Below are 24,100 nucleotides of genomic sequence, written 5' to 3' on the forward strand. Positions count from 1 at the left end.
GTATCTATTTATTGGCTTTTTTCATAGAAAACTCTTAGTTTTTAATTAGTTCAATGTTTTTTACTTTCAATGTTATTTTCTCCTTTAATTTTAATTTCAATTTAGTTTTTGATTGGGCTTTAATTTTTTTTAAAGTTTTTTAGTTAACCAATTCATTAATCTTTTCTTTCTGTTTTATTCAAGTAAGCCTCTAAGGATATAAAATTTTCTTATTACTTTGGGCATCCACAAATTTGGTAGCGTCTCTTGTTTGTTCATTATCTTAGGTGAAATTATTAATTGTATCTATAATTTGCTTTTCATAATCATTTTTAAGATAAGATTTTAGTTTCAATTACTTTTGGTCTGTACCCTAACGTTTTGTTGAATTGTTTTTTGACTGTGTCTGAAAAGGCATTTCTTTTGCTTTTGCATTTCATTTTGAGGTCTTTATGTCTAATATTGGTCAGTTTTTGAATGATTCCATGAACTGCTGAGAAGAAATATTTCCTTTCTTCTATTCAATTTTCTCAAAGATCTAAACCTAATTTTTTAATATTCTTTTCCTTCTTTATTTCTTTCTTATTTGTTTGTGGTTTGATTTGTCTAATTCGAGGTCAAGATTGAGATCTTCCAGTATTTCAGTTTTTTGTCTATTTCTTTTGCAACTCTTCTTTCCTTTTGAAGTTGGATGCCATACCACTTGGTGCTATATTTTAATATGTTTGTTGTTGTTTATCAGCCTTTAGCAAGATGGTTTCCTTCCTTATCTCTTAATTAGATCAATTTTGCTTTTGCTTGATCTGAGATAAGGATGGCTACCCTTTGGCTTCACCAAGGCATAATAGATTTTCTCCAGTTTTACTTTAATTTCCTCTTTAAATGTTTCTTTAAACAACATTTGTAGGGTTCTGACTTTGTCAGTTGCTATCTCCTCCTCTTTTGGGAGGTTTTCCTTCATTGATGGTTAGAATTAATATTTGATTTCTGCCATCTAAAACCCAGATTATGCTCTTTCTTGCCCTCCACCCTGTTTCCTTTTACAGTTTTTGTACTAGGCTTCCTCTTTGGAATCCTCCTCCCCTTTAGTCTTTTCCCTTCTTCATGTTCTTTTCTTTTCCTTTTTTCCTTTTAATGAGGCGGGAGATTTTTTAAAACAAATTTGTCAATTATTTCTCTTTGAGCCAACTCTGATGAGAGTAAGATTCCATTTCCTCCCTCTCTAATTCCCTCAATATGATAAGTTTCCCTTTGCCTCTTGGTGGGATGTGGTTTCCTCTTTTTCCCTCTTCCCACCTTTTCCATATCACCTTCCTTTTTTATGTTATATCAAGTAAAAATTATACATGTATTTTTTTTATATCCCGAAATACAATTCTCAAGAGTTTTTTTTACCTTTTCTCATTCTTGAGGTCTATGTTTGGAGATCAATTTTTGTTTTAGTTCTGGTTTTTCTAGAAACAAATGGAATTCATTTGTTTTTAAATGTCCATCTTCTTCCCTGGGAAAATGTCAGCTTAGCTGGGTAGTTTGGTATTCAGTTCTTTTGTTGAATTCAGATTCAGGTCCTTGATCTTTTAATGTGGAGGCGCCAGATCTTGGTGATTATTGTGGCACTTCTTTAAATTGGCTTTTTTTGGCTGCTTTGTAAATTTTTCCTTAATCAGTAGTTCTGAATTTGCAAAATATTCTTGGGGTTTTATTTTTGAGGTTTTTTTAGAAGGTGTTGATGAATTCTTTCATTCCTTTTACCTTCTGATTCTATTAATGGCACTTCTTTTGATGATTTCTTGTAAAATAGTATCTAGGCTCTTTTTTTTCATCATTAATTTTGGGAAAGTCAATAATCCTCAGATTATCTCTCCTGATCTATTTTCAAGTCTGTCATTTTGAGTAGATAATTCATGGTTTTCTAGTTTGTCATTTTTTGGTTTGTTATGATTCTTGCTCTCAATGAATCATTATTTCTATTTGTTCAGTTCTGATTTTTAAGAATTATTTTCTTCTTGTTTTTTTTTACTTCTTTCTGTAATTGTCCAATTGAGTTTTAATGGATTGTTTTGCTCTATGGAATTTTTTTCCATTTCCGATTTTTAGTGATATTTTTTCAATTCACAGATCCTACTTTTTTTGAGGTTCTTTGTCTTTTCAATTCACAAATTTTACTTTGATTTTTTACTTCACAATTTTTGTTTCCCTACACTTCCTGGAATTTTTATCTTTTCAATTCCATATTTCAGGAAGTTGTTGCTCTCTTGTAAAGCTTCTCTTTCCTTTCCCCATTTTTCTGCTAACTCTCTTTTGAGACTTTCTATGAGAGCATCATGTAAAACGGGACAGGTGAGATTCCCCTTTGGGGTATTGTCTGGTGCCTTTTTGCTATTAGTCTCTTCAGGTTTGCTGACCTGCTCTTTTTCTGCATAGAAGCTGTCAATCGTTCTTTTCATTTTTTTTTAAATTTATATTTTAAAGCCTTTAGGGTATGCCTTCTAGGCAAGGGGTTACCCAGCTTCCTCTGCAGAGCAGGGAGAGATGTAAACCGGCTTCTGGCTCCGAGGTATGGGAGTGCTCTGAGTGAGAGTTTTCCCTTCCCCCAACCAGAGGTGGATTCAGCACTGGCCCAGCTATGGAAGTGCCCAGTTGGGCTGTGTGGGTTAGCGACTGACCTAATGCTAGAGACTAAGTGGTGAAAGTGTCACTGCCCCAGGCCAGAGCTCCTTATGGGGCTGTGGGTATTAGCAGCTGACAAGTAAATAGCCCGGCTCTACTGAAGTCTGCCCGGAAGTCTTTGGCCCATGCAAACTGGCCCTAGGAAAGCTCTATTGCCCCAAGCTGAGCCCCCCACTGTGCAGATTAGAGGCTAATCTGGGCTGTGCCCTCCTGCCGTGCAGATTCACAACTGCCCCAAAGAAAAACCCTGTACTTCGGGTTGGGGCTGTGAGCTTGTGCTACGATCTGTGTTCTCACTTACGGTTTGAGGCTCTGCTCGGAAACTTGTTTCTCTCCCTGTCTGTGCTGATCTCCCCCCCCCCCCTCCCCCACCTCCCCCACCCCCCTACTCCTGCCCGGGGACAAACTTTTTTTGGCAAGACTTCAGATTTTCTTCGGCTGTGGAGTTGTTATACTTCTAATCTTTATGAATTGTAGCAGTCAAGACTATTTTTGAGGTTCGATATAATATTGATAAAGAGGGTAAGAGAAGAGCTTAGAAAGTCATGTGTGTCTTCTCCGCCATCTTGGCTCCGTTCCCCCAGTAAATAAGACTTCAAAGAAGAATTTAAAAAGGATGTTTTGATTTGTATTCAGACTCCATCAGTTTTTCCTCTGGAGGTGGATAGGATTTTTCAGTATAAGTCCTTCAGAGTTGTCTTAGACAATTGTATTATTAAGAATAGCAAAGTTATTCACAGTTGATCATCTTACAGCATTGCTGTTACTTGTACAGGTTCTCCTGGTTCTAATCACTTCACTTTGAGTTAGTTCATGTAAGTGTCTCCAGATTTTTCTGAGAGCATCTTGCTCATCATTTCTTATATCATAATAGTACTACATTACAATCATATACCACAACCTGTTCAGTCATTCCCCAATTGATGGATGTCCTCTCAATCATCAATTCAATTCAGAAAATAGCTGTTAGAAATATTTTTGCATGTGTAGGTCCTTTTCCTTTTTTTTTTTTTTTTTTTTTTTTAATCTCTTTGGGAATATAGACCTAGTAATGATATTACCAGGCCAAAGGGCATACGTATAGTTTTATAGGTCTTTGAGTATAGTTTTAAATTGCTCTACATAATTGTTGAATCAATTCATAACTTTACCAGTAATGGCATCAGTGTCTCAATTTTCCCACACCTTCTCCACTATTTTTCATTTTCTTTTTCTATCATATTAACCAGTTCAATACATGTGAGTAGTATCTCAGAATTATATTAATTAAACAACTATGTGGTACCATCTCACACTTATCAGATTAGCTAAAATGACAGGAAAAGATAATTATAAATGTTGAAGGGGATATGGGAAAACTGGAACACTAATACATTGTTAGTGAAGTTGTGAACTGATCCAAGCATTATGAAAAACAATTTAGAACTATATCCAAAGGACTATCAAACTGTGTATACCCTGTGATCCAGCATTGTTACTACTGAGTCTGTATCCCAAAGAGATCATAAAGGAGAGAAAAGGATCCACATGTGCAAAAATGTGTGGAAGCAGCTCTTTTTGTGGTGTCAAGAAATTTGAAATTTAGTGGATGCCCATCAATTGAGTTATGACATGTGAATGTAATGAAATATTATTGTTCTATATGAAAAGATGAGTTGGCTGATTTCAGAAAAGCCTTTAAAGATTTATATGAACTGATAGTGTGTGAAGTGAGAAGAACCAGGAGAACATTGTATACAGTAACATTAAGACTACGTGGTGATAGTTTTTGTTTTGTTTTGTTTTGTTTATTTTTTAGCAATAGAATAATCCAAGAAAATTCCAATAGACTTGGGATAGAAAATGCCATCCACATCCAGAGAAAGAAGTATGGAGACTGAATGAGGATTGAAGTATACTATTTTGTTTGCTTGCTTTTTCATTCTTGTGTTTTTTTTTTCCTTCTTGTTCTGATTTCTTTCACAATATGTCAAATATAGAAATATATTTAAAAGATTGTACATGTATACTTGTCTTGGGGAAAGGAGAGTTAAGGGAGAAAGAAAATAAAATACCACAAGAGAAAAAAAAAGAAGAAAAAGTATCTTGCATTACATTTATTCTATTTTCTCTCCGCTTTTACTTTGTTTGTCCTCAAAAGCACTTTACTTCTGACTACCATCTTTCCTAATCTGCCCTACTTTCTCTCAGCATCATCTTCCTTCTCTTATCCTCTCCCTCTCCTTTTTTTCCCTTAGTGTAAGATAAATTACTATACCCAATTGAGTTTAACAAATATTTCAAAAGGAAAAGAAAAGTGTTTCAGTGAAAGCAACATATCAAACACATCTACTAGCATACCCACAATTCCATACTATGGTCCTTCACTTATATAATGAAAGAAAGAAGTTGCATTGTCTCAGGACAAATCTTGGCCATTATAATTATCTTTTATTGGTTTCATTTTATATGAGTTTTTAAAATTTAGATTTTCATTTCTCTTTATTATAGTGCTATATGGAACAATCTTTCTTTTCTTTGTTATTACTTTCCAAGTGTTCTTTTGAAAATCATTTCATTATATCAGTTGGAAGATAACCACTGCTATTGTTGCTACCACTTTTGCAATCATCTTTCAAGGCCTGCTGCTAGTTTTGCTTCTGTGTATACTCTGGGCTAGTTCCCACAATGGTGCTACAGACCTTTCTTGCTGAACCTATTAGATTAATTCTAATTTAGAAAAATGGTTCTCCCTGACCGATTTTTGGCTCTTATCATTTCAAAAATTGATTTGAGGAATTATTTCAAATTTATTTGAAGAGGAATGTTGAGAGTGCTCAGCTGTCTGTCCTCTGCCAGTTTGGCTCCACTCTTCTCCTTAGTTTTTTTTTTTTTTTAATTGAATGTTCAATTCATTCATATTTTACCTATTTTGTTAGTATGTTTTTTAGAAATGATTTTTTTTCTTCTGAAGAGTGTATATTGTACTCTGAAGTAACCACTTCACACTTATCAGATTGGCTAAGATAATAGGAAAAGATAATGATAAGTGTTGGAGGGGTGTGGGAAAACTGAGGCACTAATACATTGTTGGTGGTGTTATGAATTAATCCAGGCATTCTGGAGAGCAATTTGGAACTGTGCCCCAAAAGCTACAAAACTGTGCATACTCTTTGATCCAGCAGTGTCTCTTTTAGGTCTCTATTTCAGAGAGATCGTAAAAAGGATAAGAAACGATCAGCAGGCAGATTTCAGAAAGGCCTGGAGAGACTTACATGAGCTAATACTAAGCGAAGTGAGTAGAACCAAGAGAACAACAATAACAAAATTATGTGATAATCAACTGTGCTGGACAATGAGATGATTCAGGGCAATTCTAATTGTCTTGTGATGTAGAGAGCCATATGTATCCAGAGAGAGGACCATGGAGACTGAATGTGAATCACAACATAAAGTATTTTCATCTTTTTTGTTGTTTGCTTTTGAAAGTTTTTTTCTCTCATTTTTTTTCCCTTTTGGACCTGATTTTCTTGTACAGCATAATAAATATGGAAATATGTTTAACCTATATTAGATTATTTGCTGTCTAGGGGAGGGGGGAATTGAGAACAGAGAAAGAAAAATATGGGACACAAGATTTTGCAAGGGTAAATGTTGAAAATTTTTATTTTGAAAAATAAAAAGCTATTATAAAAACAAGAGAAAAAATGACATGTATCATAATTATTTTTTTTTGGATGCATCTTAAGTGTTCATTTATCTTGTTCTTTGAACATGTCATTATTCAGGCCATATTAAATCCTCCCTGTTCCTATTCATTGTTTCCTCATTTTCCCTTCATAATTCCCATAAAGGAAATGCTAATATTTTGTCTGAGGAATATTAATTCAACTTTTTTTCTTTTCCACTTTGATTATTTAAGGCAGAGATATCAATCTTTAAGTTCTACCCCATAAATTCATGAAAATATTATAGGGAATTTTTAAAATTTTTACATAAATATTTTTAAAATAAGTAAAAACAGCATAACAGATATTGTTTTGTCATTTTCTTAGTCAATATGCGTAATTGAAGGGATCAATTTCTATTAGTTTGATTAGTTTTAAATATTATTTAAAATTGTTAGTTTTTGTTTCTTGATCCTTTTTATTCTTATATTGAAGATAATGTCCTTTTTTTGTTTTTTAATAATAGCATAAACATGAAAGAATTGTCTTTGTTTCTTTTGAATAATTGTACTTATCAATCAATCAATAATCCATCAATAGACATTTATTCAGTGCTTACTTTGTATCAGACATTGTGTTAAGCACCAGGGATACAAAAAGAGCCAAAAGATAGTTGCTGAGCTCAAGGATCTTACAAACTAATAACTATATATCTATAATTTCTTTTTGTTCCCAGTGTTTCTCAAGTCAAATATTGTGCTCATCTTTGTCTTTGAGGAATGCCCTAAATGACTCTTTTTGAGGGCTTATTTTTTTTTTCATTGATAATTAGATATGACTCACAGAATATGTTGTTTTGGGCTCTATCTTGAATTCTTATTTTTCCTTATTTTCTCTTATTATCTTATCCTTTGCAATATATTATGCCTCTAGAATTATTCTTGGCTAATTTAAATTATGTCTCTATAGTCAAAGTTCTTCCTTGTCATTTACAAAATATTTTGTTCATACTAAAATATAAATTGTTAAGTTTAATCATTTTGTACCTTATTTATTATGGAAATTTTGGTTTTTTTGCCTCTGATATTTTTCTGCTTATTTGATTTAGATGTATCTTATTTGGTCGATAAGAATTGTGTTACTATCTGAATTCAGTTTATTGTAATATTCAAAAAGACTGGTAAATATTCTTGTATTATTTTCTACAATATGGAATTTGACTTTGAAAGATACATTTTGTTCTTCTGGGTAGCCTATTATTTTTAAGTTGTCACTGCTCAGAGCAACCTGTCACTTTGGCTTTCATAGTTTTGTTTTCCTAAAGGTTCTTGCTTTTTGCTTCTTTTCTGCCTAATTTTCTTCCACTTCTGTTTTTTTGTTCTCCATATCTATTATTCTCTCACTAACAGTCTACTTTTGAGGTGGTCTCCTTTGTGTTTTTTAAAACTTTTTTCTTAAGTGCTGTTTGTTTTCTTTTTAATTCTTTATTGAGAGCTCTGATTTAATTTCATTCTTAATATCTCCTTTTAAGATATTATTTCTTTCCTAACTGTGTGATGCTGGGCAAGTCATTTAACCCCAATCGCCTCAGGGGGAAAATATTATTTTTCTTTTGAACAATTCTTACTGTTATTTATCAATTTCTGGAAAATCTGCAAAATTATATTTCACTGGAGACTGAATTGAGGTTATTTGCATTTTAAAAATACATTTTATTGACATCATTTGTCTTTATATCCCAGTGATTTCCTTTTACTATTCTTTTTTTCACTAAGTTGAATCTTTGTGACAAAGAACAGTTAATTAAAAACAATTTATGCAAAATGTGTATACTGTTCTTTCTTAGCAGTCTCAAAAAATTAAATTCCCTAAATGTAAGGGAAAAGGTACATTTTGCTTTTATTTCCTCCAACAGCTTTAGGGTTTTTAAAATTACTTAGAGTTCAACTTTCTCTTAAGAGTTCTTTTGCTGTACATTATTGCAATCATTGTATATATAGTTCTTCCTCTGTATCACTTCATTGTATCTTATCATAGTTCTTTAAATAATTCTTCTCATTTCTTATAATACAATAATATTCCAATTTATTTATACAACATAACTTTTTTTTTTTTTTTTGCCATGTCCTAAAGAGTGAGCAAATCTTTTGCTTCTTGTTCTTTATTACCATAAAGAGTGCTACCATGGGGGCAGCTAGATGGCACAGTGAATAGAGAACCAGCCCTGAAGTCAGGAGGCTCGGAGTTCAAATCTGGTCTCAGACACTTAACACTTCCTAACTCTGTGACCTTGGACAAGTCACTTAACCTCAATTGCCTTAGGAGGAAAAAAAGTGCTGCCATGAATGGTTTTGTATATATTACATATTTGTTTCTATCATTAACTTCATTGGGTTCTAGGTCCACTAATTGTATTACTAAGTCAGAGGACTGATCCAACAAAAAATTTCCATTTATTTGCTTTCATAGTATAATATTTTATGGTTATGTTCTGACCTCTCTGAATTTTACACAGTTATGTAATAAAAACATTCATTAGATGTCTGCATTGTGCTGGGACAGCTAAGGGGTACAGTAAATAGAGTGCTGGGCTTGGAGTCAGTAAGACTCATCTTCTTGAGTTCAAAGGTAGCCTTAGACACTTATTTCCCACATGACCCTGGACAAGTCTCTTTACTCTATTTTCTTCAAGTCTTCATCTGTAAAATGAGCTGGAGAAGGAAATGGCAAACCACATCAGTATTCCTGCTGAAAAAACTCCAAATGGGATCACAAAGAGTAAGACACAGCTGAAAATGACTAAACAACAAATGTGCCAGGCACTGTGCTATGTGATAGGGATATAAAAACAAGCAAAAGGCTTCTCCTGCCTTCAAGGGTCTCACAATTTAATGGAGGAGATAAGCAAACAAATATGTACAAACAAGTTATATTACAGGAAAAATAAGAAATGTTTTAAAAAGAGAATTTGGGAAAGGCTTTCTTTAGAAGATAGGCTTTTAATTGGTTCTTAAAGGAAGCCAGGGAAGCCAATGGGCACAGATGAGGAGGGAGAGCATTCCAGACTCAAGGGACAGTCAGAGAAGATGGCAGCTGCAAGATGGAGTGTCTTGTTTGTGGAACAGCCAAGAAGCTCACTTCACCAGATCAAAAAGTATGATTTGGGGAATAAGATGTCAGAAGACTGGATGTAGGGGTAGATCTAAATGACAAAAGTCTTTGAATGTCAAACAAAGCATTTTGTGTTTGATTTTGGAAGTGAAAAGAAACCAATGGAATTTATTGAGTAGGAGAAATGGATAAACCTGAGCTTTAGGAAAATGACTTTGTTGGCTAAATGGAGGATGAATTAGAATAGGGAGAGACTTAAGGCAGGCAGACTCAGCAGATTATTACAGTAATCCAGGCATAAGGTTTTGAGTGTCTGCATTGGAGTGTTTGATGTATCAGAAGAGAGAAGAGAGTCTATTCAAGAGATTTTGTAAAGGTGATGATGTTGACAGATTGGATTTTGAGGATGAGAGATTGTGAAGTAATCAGGATTTCTAGGTTGTATGCCTGAAATACTAGGAAAATAATGTTGCTGTCTACCTTAATAGGGAATTGAGGAGTATTTAGGAGAAAAGAAAATGAGTTCATTTTTGGACATATTGAGTTTATAGATGTCTTTTGAATATACAGTTCAAGATAGTTAAAAGATAGTTTGGTAATTTGGTAATTTCATGAGGGAAAACAACAGAAACTGAGGGGATTAGTTAAGGCTTAATATAGATTAAATTAATCTAAGTTTTGTTAGAAAGCATGAGTTCCAAGAGGCATAGTTGAGAAAGAAGAGCACTGTATCCTAGGGAACCAGTCAAATACACAGTAATGAGTGATGGGATGTTGTGTTTGAAGAGATTAAGATTCAGCCATGATGAAAAAGAATTAATGTATTGCAATTTGTAATACCAACATTAATAAAATAACAAATCCATTAAGTTCTCTATCCAAATTTAGAGGAATTTTCTCTGGACTCATTTGGTCAGACATGAAAACCTATTAGAAATTGGGTTACTTTAGACACCATTCACGTGTTTACTTGAGTCAACCTGAGAACTGCACCAAGCAATGACCGTATCTAGTTGTCCTTTTATAGGCTCATGAAAAGTTGAGAGAATCTTTGAACTAATGTTAGCCACAGAGCAAATCTGAACATGGCCCCTTAGGACAACCTGAAGAAATTCTTTGAAAGAAATAGGTGAAAAAGTCCCAAGCCATGATGTGTCCTGAAATGTTCTAACTTACACATTATGCAGAGCCATGCGCTTTGAAGGATTTCCTGCCAGAATATTCAATAAATTTTTTGTGAGTGGGACATGAAAGGCACAAAAAAGGCATAGTCAAAACTTAGAGAACAGCGATTCTTTCAACTTCAAGCAAATATTTTAATGTTTTTTCCACTTTCCTCTCTCTTTTCACTCTACACACAAATTTATGAATATATTATTCAGTAATAGTTGGTATTATTTTGTTCATTGTTTCTCGTATTCTCTGATGTTATAGCTCACCATATGATAGCATTGTTTTAATAGACTTAACTAAAATAAGAAAGCAATTCATTTGCCCATTAATATAATTTATATTATGCTCTGTCCTGTTGATTAAAATTAATACGTCCCTGCAGGTAGCTACATCAAGACTTTATTCATGGAGAGTCAGAAATAACTGTTTTCTATACGTGTGCTCTATTGTTTATATCATTACCAACATGTTAACATGTTATTTGCCAATAACTTTTTAATTTACATATGTACATTGCAGATAATTTGGCACCCTTTAATTGTCTATAGAACAAAACTCTAATCCTAAACAAAAGTACTTTAAATCTAGAGTTTGAAAATAAATCTTTGAAAAACAAATGTTGTAGTGACAGTTTTTAACAGCATTGCTTGAAGCAGATTTCTTAATCAAATATTACCCATCACTACAATTCTGTTATTGTTATAGTGTTATATGAGAAAGCCAGTGCTTTTCAATGAATTAACCCAACTGATTGATTATATTTTAGGAAGAAGAGGGCCTTTATTTGCTACCATTACCACAAAATGGTTTCCTGTATGTCTCCTCTTGATCTTTTTTCATGTTGTCATTTTATTTCAGATAAATGCTGTGTCCCTATATCTTCTTTACCTTGTGGAAATGATTTCCTCAGGACTTCAGATTATCTACAACACTGATGAGGTAATATTATCTACATTTTTACAGGAATAAAACACATTTCTTAAATGCATCTCATTTGTTTTTTTGACTTATTTTCTACAACATCAAATTGAGTTATTTCTTTTTTTCACATATTCATTTGTCAGGAAATATATAGCAAGAAAGTCTTTATATTTTTAGACGCCAACAACAAAAATAACCAGAATATATCACAGGTTATAAGATTTCATTATTGTAAAGACTATTCATTGTGGTCTGAAATAAAAATGTGTAACTTTCTCAAAAATTTAATAAGGATAATAGGGTAATAACTCCAGCAGATTTTTCCTTCTCTTTTTCTTCTTCATGCTTCATTGCTTTTATTGCTTGGGCTTTTAAAATTAAAAGAAAATTTTTATTGGTATCATATTGTATTCTTATTTTTTGCTGTTTGGACATCAGCAGAGTGTTTGATATTTTCCAAAAGACAAATACCAAATCCCTAGTTTTAGGTTTTAATAATATCTATGTTAACATAAATGTTCATTATATCACTTATAGACTTTAACTATTCACAAAGACATATGCTCCTTTTCCCATATAAAGCCCCACACTTAGTGCTCTGGGTTAAGTGAAATGAAGATCTTATTAGAGCTGACCACTTATAATTTCTTACTAATTGATTGCTTGAGTTATTTTCTGATATTCAGCATACTTGAAAGTATATAATTCATTAAATGCCTATCTATGCATGGAGCAGTTCTGCAAATAGAAAAGGAAAAGAAAGGAAAACAAAGGAAAAGCAAGGAAGAAATAAGAAGTGGAAAGAAAATTCTTGTTCATCAATTTTTAAATATTTGAAACTGTAGTTTGCAATCTATTAACTCTTTCAGCTTCTACCATAAAGGCAATATTGATTTAATAAGAAAGGAAAAACTCTTTAATCAGAGAAAAATAGTTAAAAATGGGTGTTTTTTCACATTCACTTCTCCAAATAAGTGGAGGCTTTGGTTGCATTCATTTCAGTGACATATATTAAATATTTATTATGTGCACAGGAATGCATTAGATATTGGGGTTTCAAAGATGGAAAAGGACAAGGTCTTTCTCTTCAAGGAGATTGTATGTATGTATATGTACATACATATCTATCCGTCTGTCTGTTTCTATTTGTCTATTTTCAAATTATTATAGTGGATCTAGACTATGATATGCAGTGATTCATTAACATTTTTCCCAACAAAATAATAGATTCAGAGTCAGACAACTAGGATTCAAAATTCCACTCCATCATTTATAGATGTGACCTTGGGCAAGTGATTTAGTCTTGTTGGGTCTGTCTCTTCATTCACAAAATTAGAGGAATAGTTTATTTGATCATTTCATACCCTAAAATGTTCTGTTTCTATGTCAGTTTGTGGTTAAGACATCATGGCATAGAGGAAAGAGCCCTGGATTTATAGTCCTGGCATTAACACTTTCAATCTGTATGATCATGTCCACTTTTTTAATTCATTGCCAAGTACCCAGTACATGATTGATTATAATAATGAATTTTTCTCTAAGAATATCAGATTATTAGAAAGCAGGATCCAAATAGTTTTAAATGGTTTTTTTTTTTTTGCATTATTTGCAATCTCCTCTAGAAACAAATTATGTTCTGTGCATTTAGCAAATATTTATCTAATATGTGACTGACTACAAAATCAGATACATTTTTAGATTCTCATCCTTCTCTCCCTCATCTTACCTCCTCCATTACCAGTACTTATTCTCAGGAGAAGCAAACCCACCACATCTTAGAAGATAGTTTACATGGATTGCTGTGGCTAAAAAATATCTCTTAGTGGTAAACTTTTTAGTGATGAACCTTTTGATTGTCAGCTACATTGGTGATCCTTGGACAATGATCCATCAGTGACCTTCTAGAACTGTGCTTTGCTGGGAGCTTCCACATATATTTTGTGTATATCATTAAATGTTTTAAATATATATTCCTCCTTTTATTGTAGTTTTTCAAAGGCTTCAAGATGTTTCCATTTTTATAATTGTGGATGCTTCTATTGATACAGATTATAATTCCCCCCACACTCTAATAGTTGGTTTTAATGTTTTCTGTGACTGGAGAAATGTGTTACCTTCTGGTGATGAGCATTTCTAAACTTGAGTAACTATATGCTTAGACACTAATGTCACCTTCTAGAATTAGGGTCATTTCCATACCCGGGTTCAGAAATAGACTAGCAAGTTAGTAAATTGTCAGTTATATATTTATGATAAAAACTGAAAAGTGAAAAAGAGCAGATTCAACCCACTTCTGCAATTTGTCTACTTATTTTGCCTTCTTTTTCCTTTGGAAAGAAGCTGATATGTTGTATAATGAAAACATCCTGCTCTTTAATTGATTAATGAAGCTGTCATTTCCATGGAAAAGTGAGAAAGTTAATGAACTGCTTTGTTGTATTGAAAATACAAGGACAACAATTCCCACAAATGAATTGTCTAATGCGAAGGAAATTGAAGTGTCAAAAAAAGGATTTTCTACCATTCCCTTTTCCTGATTCCCCAAAAGTTCTGGCTGACTGCAGTTCTAAACTTGTATCTAATGCTGTTTCTTTTTTCGTTTTGTATATTATGGTGGGTTTTTTCCCCTATGGCAATTGAGGTTAAGTGACTTGCCCAGGGTCACACAGCCAGGAAGTGTTAAGTATCTGAGGCCAGATTTGAACTCAGCTCCTCCTGACTTCAGGGCTGGTGCTCTATCTACTATGCCACCTAGTTAGTTACCCTGTTGTTGTTTTTTTTTTTTAAATTACATATGAAATAGAAAGTACTAGCTATCTTCAGCATAGCTTCAAGAATCATAGAAAGGAGCAAAAGGAACATTTCTAAAACATTTTAAAAAGTGAAGCTTTCCAAACCTTCCCCATGCCTACCCCAAAGGTCTTTTTTTAAAACTTAAAGCATTAAAAAAACAAAAACTACTACTCTTCTTAGCTTTTGCCCATTCCATGTAAAGTTATAGAGACGTCATTCAACTGAAGACAAAAGTTGTTACATATTTGAGTGTGTCCAAATAAAAATTAAGTGTTTTCTTGTCTTTTGTGTCTTATCTGTGTCCTTTATAATAAAAATCTAATTTTTTTTTGGAGAAATCATGTTATAGTAGAAAAAATACCGATATTTAATGCTATCTCTGGTATTTGCTAGTTGTCTCTGAAATACTGTTATAAATAAATAATACATACAAAATGCTTTTCCTCTCTGAGTCTTAATTTTCTTTATTATTAGTGGTGGAAAATAATGCTAGCAATATCTGCCTATTCAGGAAAGTGCTTTAAAATAAAGCTTAAAATGCCATATAAATGGGAGTTAATATTATTAGGAAGGATTTTAGATGACCAAAGTGGCCTACAAAGATAGAATTTAAGTAGAAATAGACTTTTGGCAATTCAGCATGAGTAAACTCTGTCTTACAGTCCCATAATAAAAACAAATAAAAAATAAGCAATCTTATTTAGCCTGAAATAACCAGATATTTTAGCTTTTGAAAAACCTTTAACACGAATGCTCTGAATTTGGTAATATAAATACTACTTGATACAGCATTTTTAATGATGTCTTTTTTTATGATAGTGAGTCTTAGTGATCCAGTATATCAATTGAATTTTTAATTTCAATTTTTGCAATAGATTTTTATATTTACTTATCAAAGCATGATATTTTGGGGCAGTTGGTAGCACAATGGATAGAGCACCAGCCCTGAAGTCAGGAGGAACTGAGTTCAAATCTTGTCTCAGACACTTAACACTTCCTAGCTATGTGACCCTGGGCAAGTCACTTAACCCCAATTGCCTCAGCAAAACACACACACACACACACACACACACACACATACACACACACAAAACCACAATATTTTTAAAATAGTTCTTTTAAAAGTAAGTAATTTTTAGGAGTTATTTACATTTTTTTTTAATATACCTTGAGGTCATATTAGATGAAAAATTAGGAAGGGAAAGGGAAATTCATTGTAGTTTATAATATAAAATGTTTCTTTAAATTACAGGTTTCTGAAAATTATCAAATATCAGACATATTGAACATTCAGAAAGAAAATTTATTGACCATGTCAGGTTTTAATTTTTAAAAAAATTTTAAAAGTCAGAAACATTATCATTGGAAGTTCAATAAATTGCAAAAGTACAAATAAACAATAAGCTACAAATGGATAGCTTAATCAAGTCTTTCAGTAAGTACATGTATACTATATGCCATTACTCTAGACATAAATATGCTGTTTTTATTTATAACAGTAAATACTTAGCAAATGGGTATTTTATAACTAATATGAAGTCAGTTGCTAAAAATTAAAAGAATATCTATAGGATAGACTTTATGCTAAATTAGCTAAAGAATCTGTTGATCTAATCATTTTTTTTAAACTGTAGTATATTATTTTAAAAGTAAAGAGCTTAGAGGCAAGTTTTGTCAATGGAGACCTGTGCATTTAAAAAAACAAAACGTTTTTTTTTTTTCCAATTTAAGCTACTAATAGTTAATACTAACAATATCTAACATATATGATACTTTAAGATTTGCAAAACCTCTTACAAATATTACTTTGTTTTATCCTCACCACAACCCTGGGAGTTAGGTACTAACATTTTATAGGTAAGGAAAATGAAGCACAGAGAAAGCAAGTGATTGCCCAGTGTCTATGAATGTCTTATGGTATGATTTAAACTCAGATCTTCCTGACTCTAGGTCAGCACAACCCACTGTATTACTTAGGTGCCTGTCTTTTTTTTTTTTTTTTTTAAGAATAAAATTCTCAGTTTTTTTTTTTTTTTAACATTCTTTTAAAGTTGCAGTGACTAATATAGACAGAATAATTTTAAATGACATCTTTTTAAAATAGTTTGCTTGTAGCCCAGGAATAAAGCCCATAACACCTACCTTCAACTTGCTCCCATCTCTCTCTTCCTGGATTACAACTAGCTTTCTTTATCCTACCTATACCCTGCTTCAGTAGGTTTGGATGGTAAGCCAACAACATTGTGAGTCACAAATGTGATCGTGCAGCTGTTGCTTAAACTTTTTTCTATAGTCCTCTGTTAAACCTTAGTGGAGATGAGGTGGGAAGGGGAATATGCTACTACTATTATTACTACTACTACTATCATTACTACTACTACTGTTATTACTTCTAGTACTACTATTTTCTACTTCAGTGGTTGAAGATCTGTTAGCATGCTTCTTGTTTACACAAAATCAGTCACAATGGCGTGAATTTCTTAAATAATGAGACATTTATGAAATAACAAAAAAACTCTACAATATTTATATTTTCTCAGTAGAAGGCAAGAACAAAAACAATCATATTTAGAGAAATCTGGCAGAGAAGAACACAAATACAGAACCCTATGTACTTGGAGGGTATGGTAGACCATATCTTGTGTCTCTTTAAAAGAGAGTTTACACCATTTATCACGTGCTGAGCAAAATCATTCTTCTATTATTTAATTTCCTACTATGCAAAAATCACTCCTCTGTTGAATCAGTGAAAAAGTTTTTTCATACAGCCACCCTTGTTAGGATCATGAGAAAATATTACCATCTTTTAGTGTCAAACTATTCCCATTCATCTGACAAACTGCCAAATACTTCAGATTTGCTCTGTGTTCTCACTTGGAGTCCTAATGGTGTGTGTGTGTGTGTGTGCACTCGCATGCACGTGCACATGCTTTAGTATTTGGTTTTGTGATTAGTATAAGTAATAGAATGCTGGATTTGGAGTAAAAAAAACCTTAGTTCAGATCCTCACCCAAACACTGTATATAAATAAAGGGCTTTCTAAATTTTAAAATACTAAAAAACTATGAATTTCTATGGTGGTATTATTTCAGCAGTGCTTCATTTGTAAATTCTCTGGTGTCATTTTCCTTAATTTACACCTAAAAAAAAAGGAATTACAAATTTGTCTTTTTCTAATCTTGCTCACAAAAACTGTGTTTTATAAATTTTATTTATTTACTTTATAGTTGATTTCAGGAGCTTAGCCAATTCTAAATGCGGCATAAATCAACCTTGTTGAATTGTTTTAGTAGTTTGTCATCTTATCTTGCTCCTGAGATTAACTTCTTGTCAATTGCAATGATTCTTCAGAATTCTATGTTAAAGGCAGAATAAATAGGAAAATTTACTTGAAGTCTTTATAAAATTGACTTCTAAAAATAACAATGAAGATGCCAGTCTGATTGTAGTGTTGAAACTGAGAGGTTATCCTGCTTCCTGCTACATTTAAGCTTGGTGGCACAATTAATTTTATCTAGTGCACGTAGTCAGAACAGTTTGAAATATCATGTATATAATCCCATTTGAAGTGATTGTTTAAATGGAACTGCCATATTACTCATTGGTATATGCAAGGAATCAAGAGCAGTCCACAACTGTGTTTCATTGTGTGAAATATTCTTCATTCACCTCAAAAGCAAATACAAAATAAATAATTTTTATAAATAATATATAAACTGAAATGATTCAGTAGCATTTAAGTGGTTCAATGGCTAGAGTGCTTCTCTTCAGGAAAATCTAAATTCAAATCCTTCCCTAGATACTATTTGTGTGGCCACAGGTATGTCATTTAATCACTTTCTGCCTCAGTTTCTTCATCTCTAAAAGAATAATGATTACTCCCAGAACTTTTATGAGTATAAAATGGGATTATATTATAAAAAACTTTGTAAATCTTAAAGTGCTATATAAATGCTATTATTTATCTTCCTCAAAGAGTAAATGTTAAGTGAGAAAATTTTCTCTTATGTTTCTACAATTATTATCTCTGATATAAACTATCCTCTATGATTTGTTATTTAGTCAATCATTTCTTACCTTGTATAAAGAATAATATTTTATCGTATTTCAGTTATCCTAATTGAAGACATTTGGGAGCTTATATACATAAACTAACCAATTTCTGATACATAGTTCTAAAGACATCTATAGAATAATTGGCCTTAGACAGATTATGGCAAGAAAGAAGATATAAGAATCATACAAATTTCTCATTTTTTTTTTTTTAGCGCAAAAGAGAATAGACTCATAATGTCTAGTAGTATGATTAGTATTGAAGATTTTCAGCATTAATCTAACAACCGTTAACTGTGAATCAGAAGTGGAGGTAACACCTAATATTTTCTGACCTATTTTGGCTTAGTTTTGATTTTTTTTCTCCAGGCTAACAAACATATCGGAGTTAGTTCTTCTACAATACAATATCTACAAATTATGTAGGATAGATTGATGGTGCTATTTCTGATTAGGGCAGTACCGTCCAAATTTCCTGTAGGCAATGTTAAGTTTTCCTTCTTGGTTATAGCTTTTGAGTAATAAAATATAACACTAGCTAAGTAATCATATATTTTAAATATTGCCCTTAAACATAATTGTTAAATGTTTCGAACATAAACATTTAGGTACAATATATCATGTTTTAAAATATTGCCTATTTTTTGTCATTTTAATTTTTATCTCCACATTTTAAGCATGACATGAAAAAATTGGGCAGTATTTAAATAATTCATAACATTAGGGGTGCTATAAAGAAAGAATTGCGATTAAAATGTAATTTATTTAACCTAGAGCAAAGGAAGACATTCATTGATAAACACTGAAATAAGAAACTGAGAGGCATCATCAAATATTCAATGGTATACCCTCTAAGACTACTGACACAATTATCCTTGAAATTTTACTTATGTCCTATTATTAATATGATATTTTAATTTTTTATGGAACGTGAGGGCTTATACACATTATTAACTAAGGGACACTATAAAATAGAACTATGAATACCTTCTGAGGTGTTGGCCTTAAAAAACTTAAAACTGAAGAATTACTTGAATAGAGTATCTGATTTCTTGAATATTTTTTTGGGAAGAGTTTCTGATTTGGGAGTATTGGTTCCATTTTGCTTTTATGAATCAGATAAATATATATACTTAATAGGAATTTGCTTCTGCTTCTATGACCTATATTTATAATATTTGGGAGGGCAATGGGGCACTGGGCTGCAGAATGTTAAAATAATGTCTTTGAATGTAGGTAAATGCCTGTCATAAGACAATAAAAGTTTTTTTTTTTTTTTTTTTAGTAGCCTTTTATTTACAGGTTATATGTATGGGTAACTTTACTGCATTGACAATTGCCAAACCCCTTGTTCCAATTTTTCCCCTCCTCCCTCCCCCCTCCCCCAGATGGCAGGATGATCAGTAGATGTTAAATATATTAAAATATAAATTAGATACACAATAAGTATACATGACCAAACTATTATTTTGCTGTACAAAAAAGAATCAGACTCTGAAATATTGTACAATTTAGCCTGTGAAGGAAATCAAAAATGCAGGTGGGCAAAAATATAGGGATTGGGAATTCAATGTAATGGTTTTTAGTCATCTTTCAGAGTTCTTTCGCTGGGTGTAGCTGGTTCAGTTCATTACTGCTCCATTGGAACTGATTTGGTTCATCTCATTGCTGGAGATGGCCACGTCCATCAGAATTGGTCATCAGATAGTATTGTTGTTGAAGTATATAATGATCTCTTGGTCCTGCTCATTTCACTCAGCATCAGTTCGTGTAAGTCTCTCCAGGCCTTTCTGAAGTCATCCTATTTGGTCATTTCTTACCGAAGAATAATATTCCATAATATTCATATACCACAATTTATTCAGCCATTCTCCAATTGATGGGCATCCACTCAATTTCCAGTTTCTGGCCACTACAAAGAGGGCTGCCACAAACATTCGTGCACATACAGGTCCCCAAGGAGATACTAAAGAAGGGACCTGTATGTGCATGAATGTTTGTGACAATAAAAATTGAACTGGAGTCAGGATGCAATTTTTAGAAAACATTTCACAAGCTAAAGTAATGTTGATTTCATTCAGTATTCATTATTTGGAAACTTTCAGAGTATTACACTGAATTTATTTTATTAAAAGACTTATATAGCCAATCATATTCTTTAAAGTCTAAACTAGGATAGATACTTGCATTTCAGTGTTCCTGAAATTTTAAAAAAATAGCCATAATCAAAGATTTTTACACCTAAAAACATTTATTATTTCATAATGGCTACGGCATGGTGATGATAAGAATGACCATCCTGTATAGGATTGAGGTCGATTATATAGCTAGAAGAATTAAAGAGGCTGAGGAAATAAGAACCTGGGATGTTCAAAGGTGGTAGTGCATATATTAGAGAAAAAGACTTGTTACTGATGGGGAGGGAGGAAAAGGAAGGAATCACTATTCAGAGGTCAAAAGATGACAAGCACAAGAATCTGGCCAGGATGACATGAATTTTAAAGGAGAAAAGAGATGCTTGCTATGATAAGACCAGAAGGAGTGTATGAAATGTGAGTGGAAGCTGAATATGCCAACTCTTGTTCATTGTTCTTGTTGTGTCAGGTGGTTAGAGAGAAGCAGTAGCAGTCTTGGAGAGGAATATAAGTAATCAAGTAACTTTAAAAGCATGATACATTTCAACAAGCAAGAGGATGGAAGAAATCTGAAAGGAGGACATCTAGTGTGAGAAGGGGTTCTTTAACAAATAAAGGATGGTTCCACAATATTCAGTGGAGAGAGAAAATTAGATTTAAATTTGGGGATGGAACACTATTCTTTGCCCTAATGCTGTGATGATTTTGGGCATTATATATGGCAGAGATTTCCAGGTCACATAGTATATCCAGGAACAACATGTCTCAGTAGAAAGGTGACCTCAGAAGAAAGGCATGATGGCTGCAGGATCATAGAAAAGAAGTTGATTTTCAGGGCTTGGGACACTCTAGTGCTTTGTGACAGTTTCAACTGAAGTATTCGAAAGCATTTTAAGCTTACACAAGAAAGATAAGATTCTAAGAAATTTTGTAAGCTATGGTGGTTACACCATAATAGCAAAGCTAAAATAAAATTTTAGTTCTCTAGTTTGATGAAGAAGTACTCTAGTTTGAGTAATATAAAGTCACCAACTTTAAAACAACTGGAGGAATAGAGACCTTAATACCAATAATTAAACACTATAATGACATCACTTCTAAATATTATTTTTACAGATAACCCTAAGAATCTAGTTCATTAATCAGATATATACTTGGGGTATAATTTCTCTCTGTGGTGAAATAACTTTCAACCAGATGCAAGTTGAACATCTTTTCAGTAAATGTGCCTATTACAGGAATTTGCTCTAAGTTGGGGTGTTATAGTGGCTATTTCATGGTGAAATACAGCTGCAAAGTTTCAGTGACAGCTTGGGTGTTAAAGTACCTTCAACTCTTCATTGACTAATTTAACTCGATAGCCCTACGATATAGCAGTTACATTAGCATTTTCTGTCACTAAATCTTAAAATTGTTGATGAATAAAATCAGTTAGGAATCCACATGTAAGGAATGCAAAATATTTGCTTGAGAATTGTCTTTTGTATATGTAAAAATTTCTGGTGAGACAGCAAAATGGCTTCTTTGTAGAATTTATTGGTAGTTGTCGAGGTGAGAATACTAGGGAATTAAAATATATTGACCTTACTAGTTTTAAAACGTTTTGTTATAGCATTTTCAAAAATATAGCATAGATAGCTTATGAATTATAAAAGTCTTTTCAGAATTATCACCAAACTAATATGTATATATGGAAAGCAGAGTAGCAAGCTCTAAAAGTAATATGAATTAGATGAGTAGATCAATAACATATTTCCCTCTTCTCTAATTAAACTATGCTTAGGCATAAACAACTATTTTTAGTTCCTGATGTGACAGAAAAGATTGTTTATCAACAACTCAAGTCACCTATTTTTAAATCCTCAGTCTTTACTCAGCAATCTCAAAGCAATCTGAATATGGTCCTATATTTGCTTCAACCTCTCAAGTGTCATGTGAGCTCAATATTGATTGCAGATAAGATAGAAACACTAAATTTAGCATTTTGATGTCTCTTCTACTAATAGCATACTCTTCAGATAGCTGTGGTTTGGGTGTTTTTTTCTTTCTTTTCTTTTTTGGGGAAGTTTTGATCACAGTCTCCCTGACTTTTTGGAAGTCGTAAAAGGACAAATATAAGTGTTGCTTTATGAAAATTTGACCTGGCTTGGTTAAAAATTTCAAAAAGTCTAGTGAATATTTATAGTTTTGATATTTTCTGTGGTCAACTGACATTTGAAAAACAGATTCTTTTGCATCTGTTTGAAATGTGCTAGATTTGTCAAATTTTTTAGGATATTTCAGTACAGTTTTAATAGGTTTATATATTTTTTTCTTCTGGAGACCACTTTTGGTTAAAATTCCCTGGATTTGGACATTTTTACCCTTGTCAACTATGTGATATAGTTATAATAGAATCATATCATCTCAGGAGAAATTCTTTGAAGGCTTTTCCAGGGAAAGTATAGCTTTGCAAATGTCTCTGATTTAAAAAAAAAAAAATCCTCATCTTAATCCAAGAACTAGTTTAAAAGATAACATCAAGATAGGATATGATTAGAAAAGGAGATGGGAGAATCAAACAGATGATTCAGGGACTTCATTGTTACACTAGAAATGTTAAAAAAAAATTAAAATAAAAATTGGAAGACAACCTCTAATACATAAGATAGATCTTCCATGACAGAAGACAATGATGAGTAACAATCACAGAAATGAGAAGGTATGTGTGGCCTATAATTTATGTCAGTGGCAGGAATTTTACAATAGGGACATATCTTAGGATTTAAACAAAATGTTGGCATTTTGTAGAACTAGGTGTTATGCCACAGTTCTCAGTTTCCATAATTATCCTGACCCAGTCCTGACTCAGTTTCCCTTCTTCTCAAGGCTCCGTCCCTGCAAAACCTCCCCTCCCTCTTTATCAGAATATTTGATAAGGATAAAACATCTTATGTTTTAGAATATCAGGATGCCTCTTCCTATCCCAAGATATTGTAATGTCAGATACTGTCTTATCAAGATGCCTCTCCCCATGTCTGGGGTGCCCCCCCCCCCGATTATGTCATCTCATCTCCGGTGGCTCACCCCACCCTGTCAGAGTCCTGTTCCTGCTCTCAGCACTCTGACTCTGCCCCTGCCTCAGTCTATCTCCTGTGTGTGAGCCACGTGTATACATGTCATTGAGAACTCCAATTGTTTGCTGAATTCTTGGAGATGATAGTCTCATTCAGCCCTGGGACCAAACCATGGATCCATTTGGTTTCAGTATATCTCTCCATTAAATAAATTATTAAATACTCTCTAATCTCTATCTTGCTCAGATTCTCCAGCATTACATTTTGGAGGCTTCCCACCGAGATGTTAGAAAATGAGCAGGATTAGAGATGAGACTTTTGGCTCATCAAGGAGGGTAAACTGTTCATCCAGTTCCAGCACCGGCTTCAACTGTTGAAGACGCTAGGAGGAGAAGGAATGAAGGTGGTAATAGTCAGAAACTTATATTGTTTATTTGAGGAAATGCTATATCAGGAGCTCCAATTATTAGGGGAACCAGTCAGTTACCGAAACCTCCAATTATAATAGGTATGACTATAAAGAAAATTATTACAAAGGCATGGGCTGTTACGATAACATTAT

At 32.9% G+C, this 24,100-nt stretch overlaps 1 protein-coding gene across 6 annotated transcripts in view; it reads left to right on the forward strand.

Annotated features, from left to right (window-relative positions):
- Positions 1-24,100, forward strand: part of PHKB (phosphorylase kinase regulatory subunit beta) — a 254,816-nt gene that overhangs the window by 65,851 nt on the left and 164,865 nt on the right. For all 6 annotated transcript variants that reach the window (XM_031954432.1, XM_031954430.1, XM_031954428.1 and 3 more), the window contains one exon: positions 11,439-11,519. In XM_031954432.1, the coding sequence (XP_031810292.1) occupies positions 11,439-11,519 (81 nt within the window). The remainder of the gene's footprint in view (positions 1-11,438; positions 11,520-24,100) is intronic.

This window comes from Sarcophilus harrisii, chromosome 2, assembly GCF_902635505.1.
Source record: "Sarcophilus harrisii chromosome 2, mSarHar1.11, whole genome shotgun sequence".
In the NCBI taxonomy this organism is placed as follows: Eukaryota; Metazoa; Chordata; class Mammalia; order Dasyuromorphia; family Dasyuridae; genus Sarcophilus; species Sarcophilus harrisii.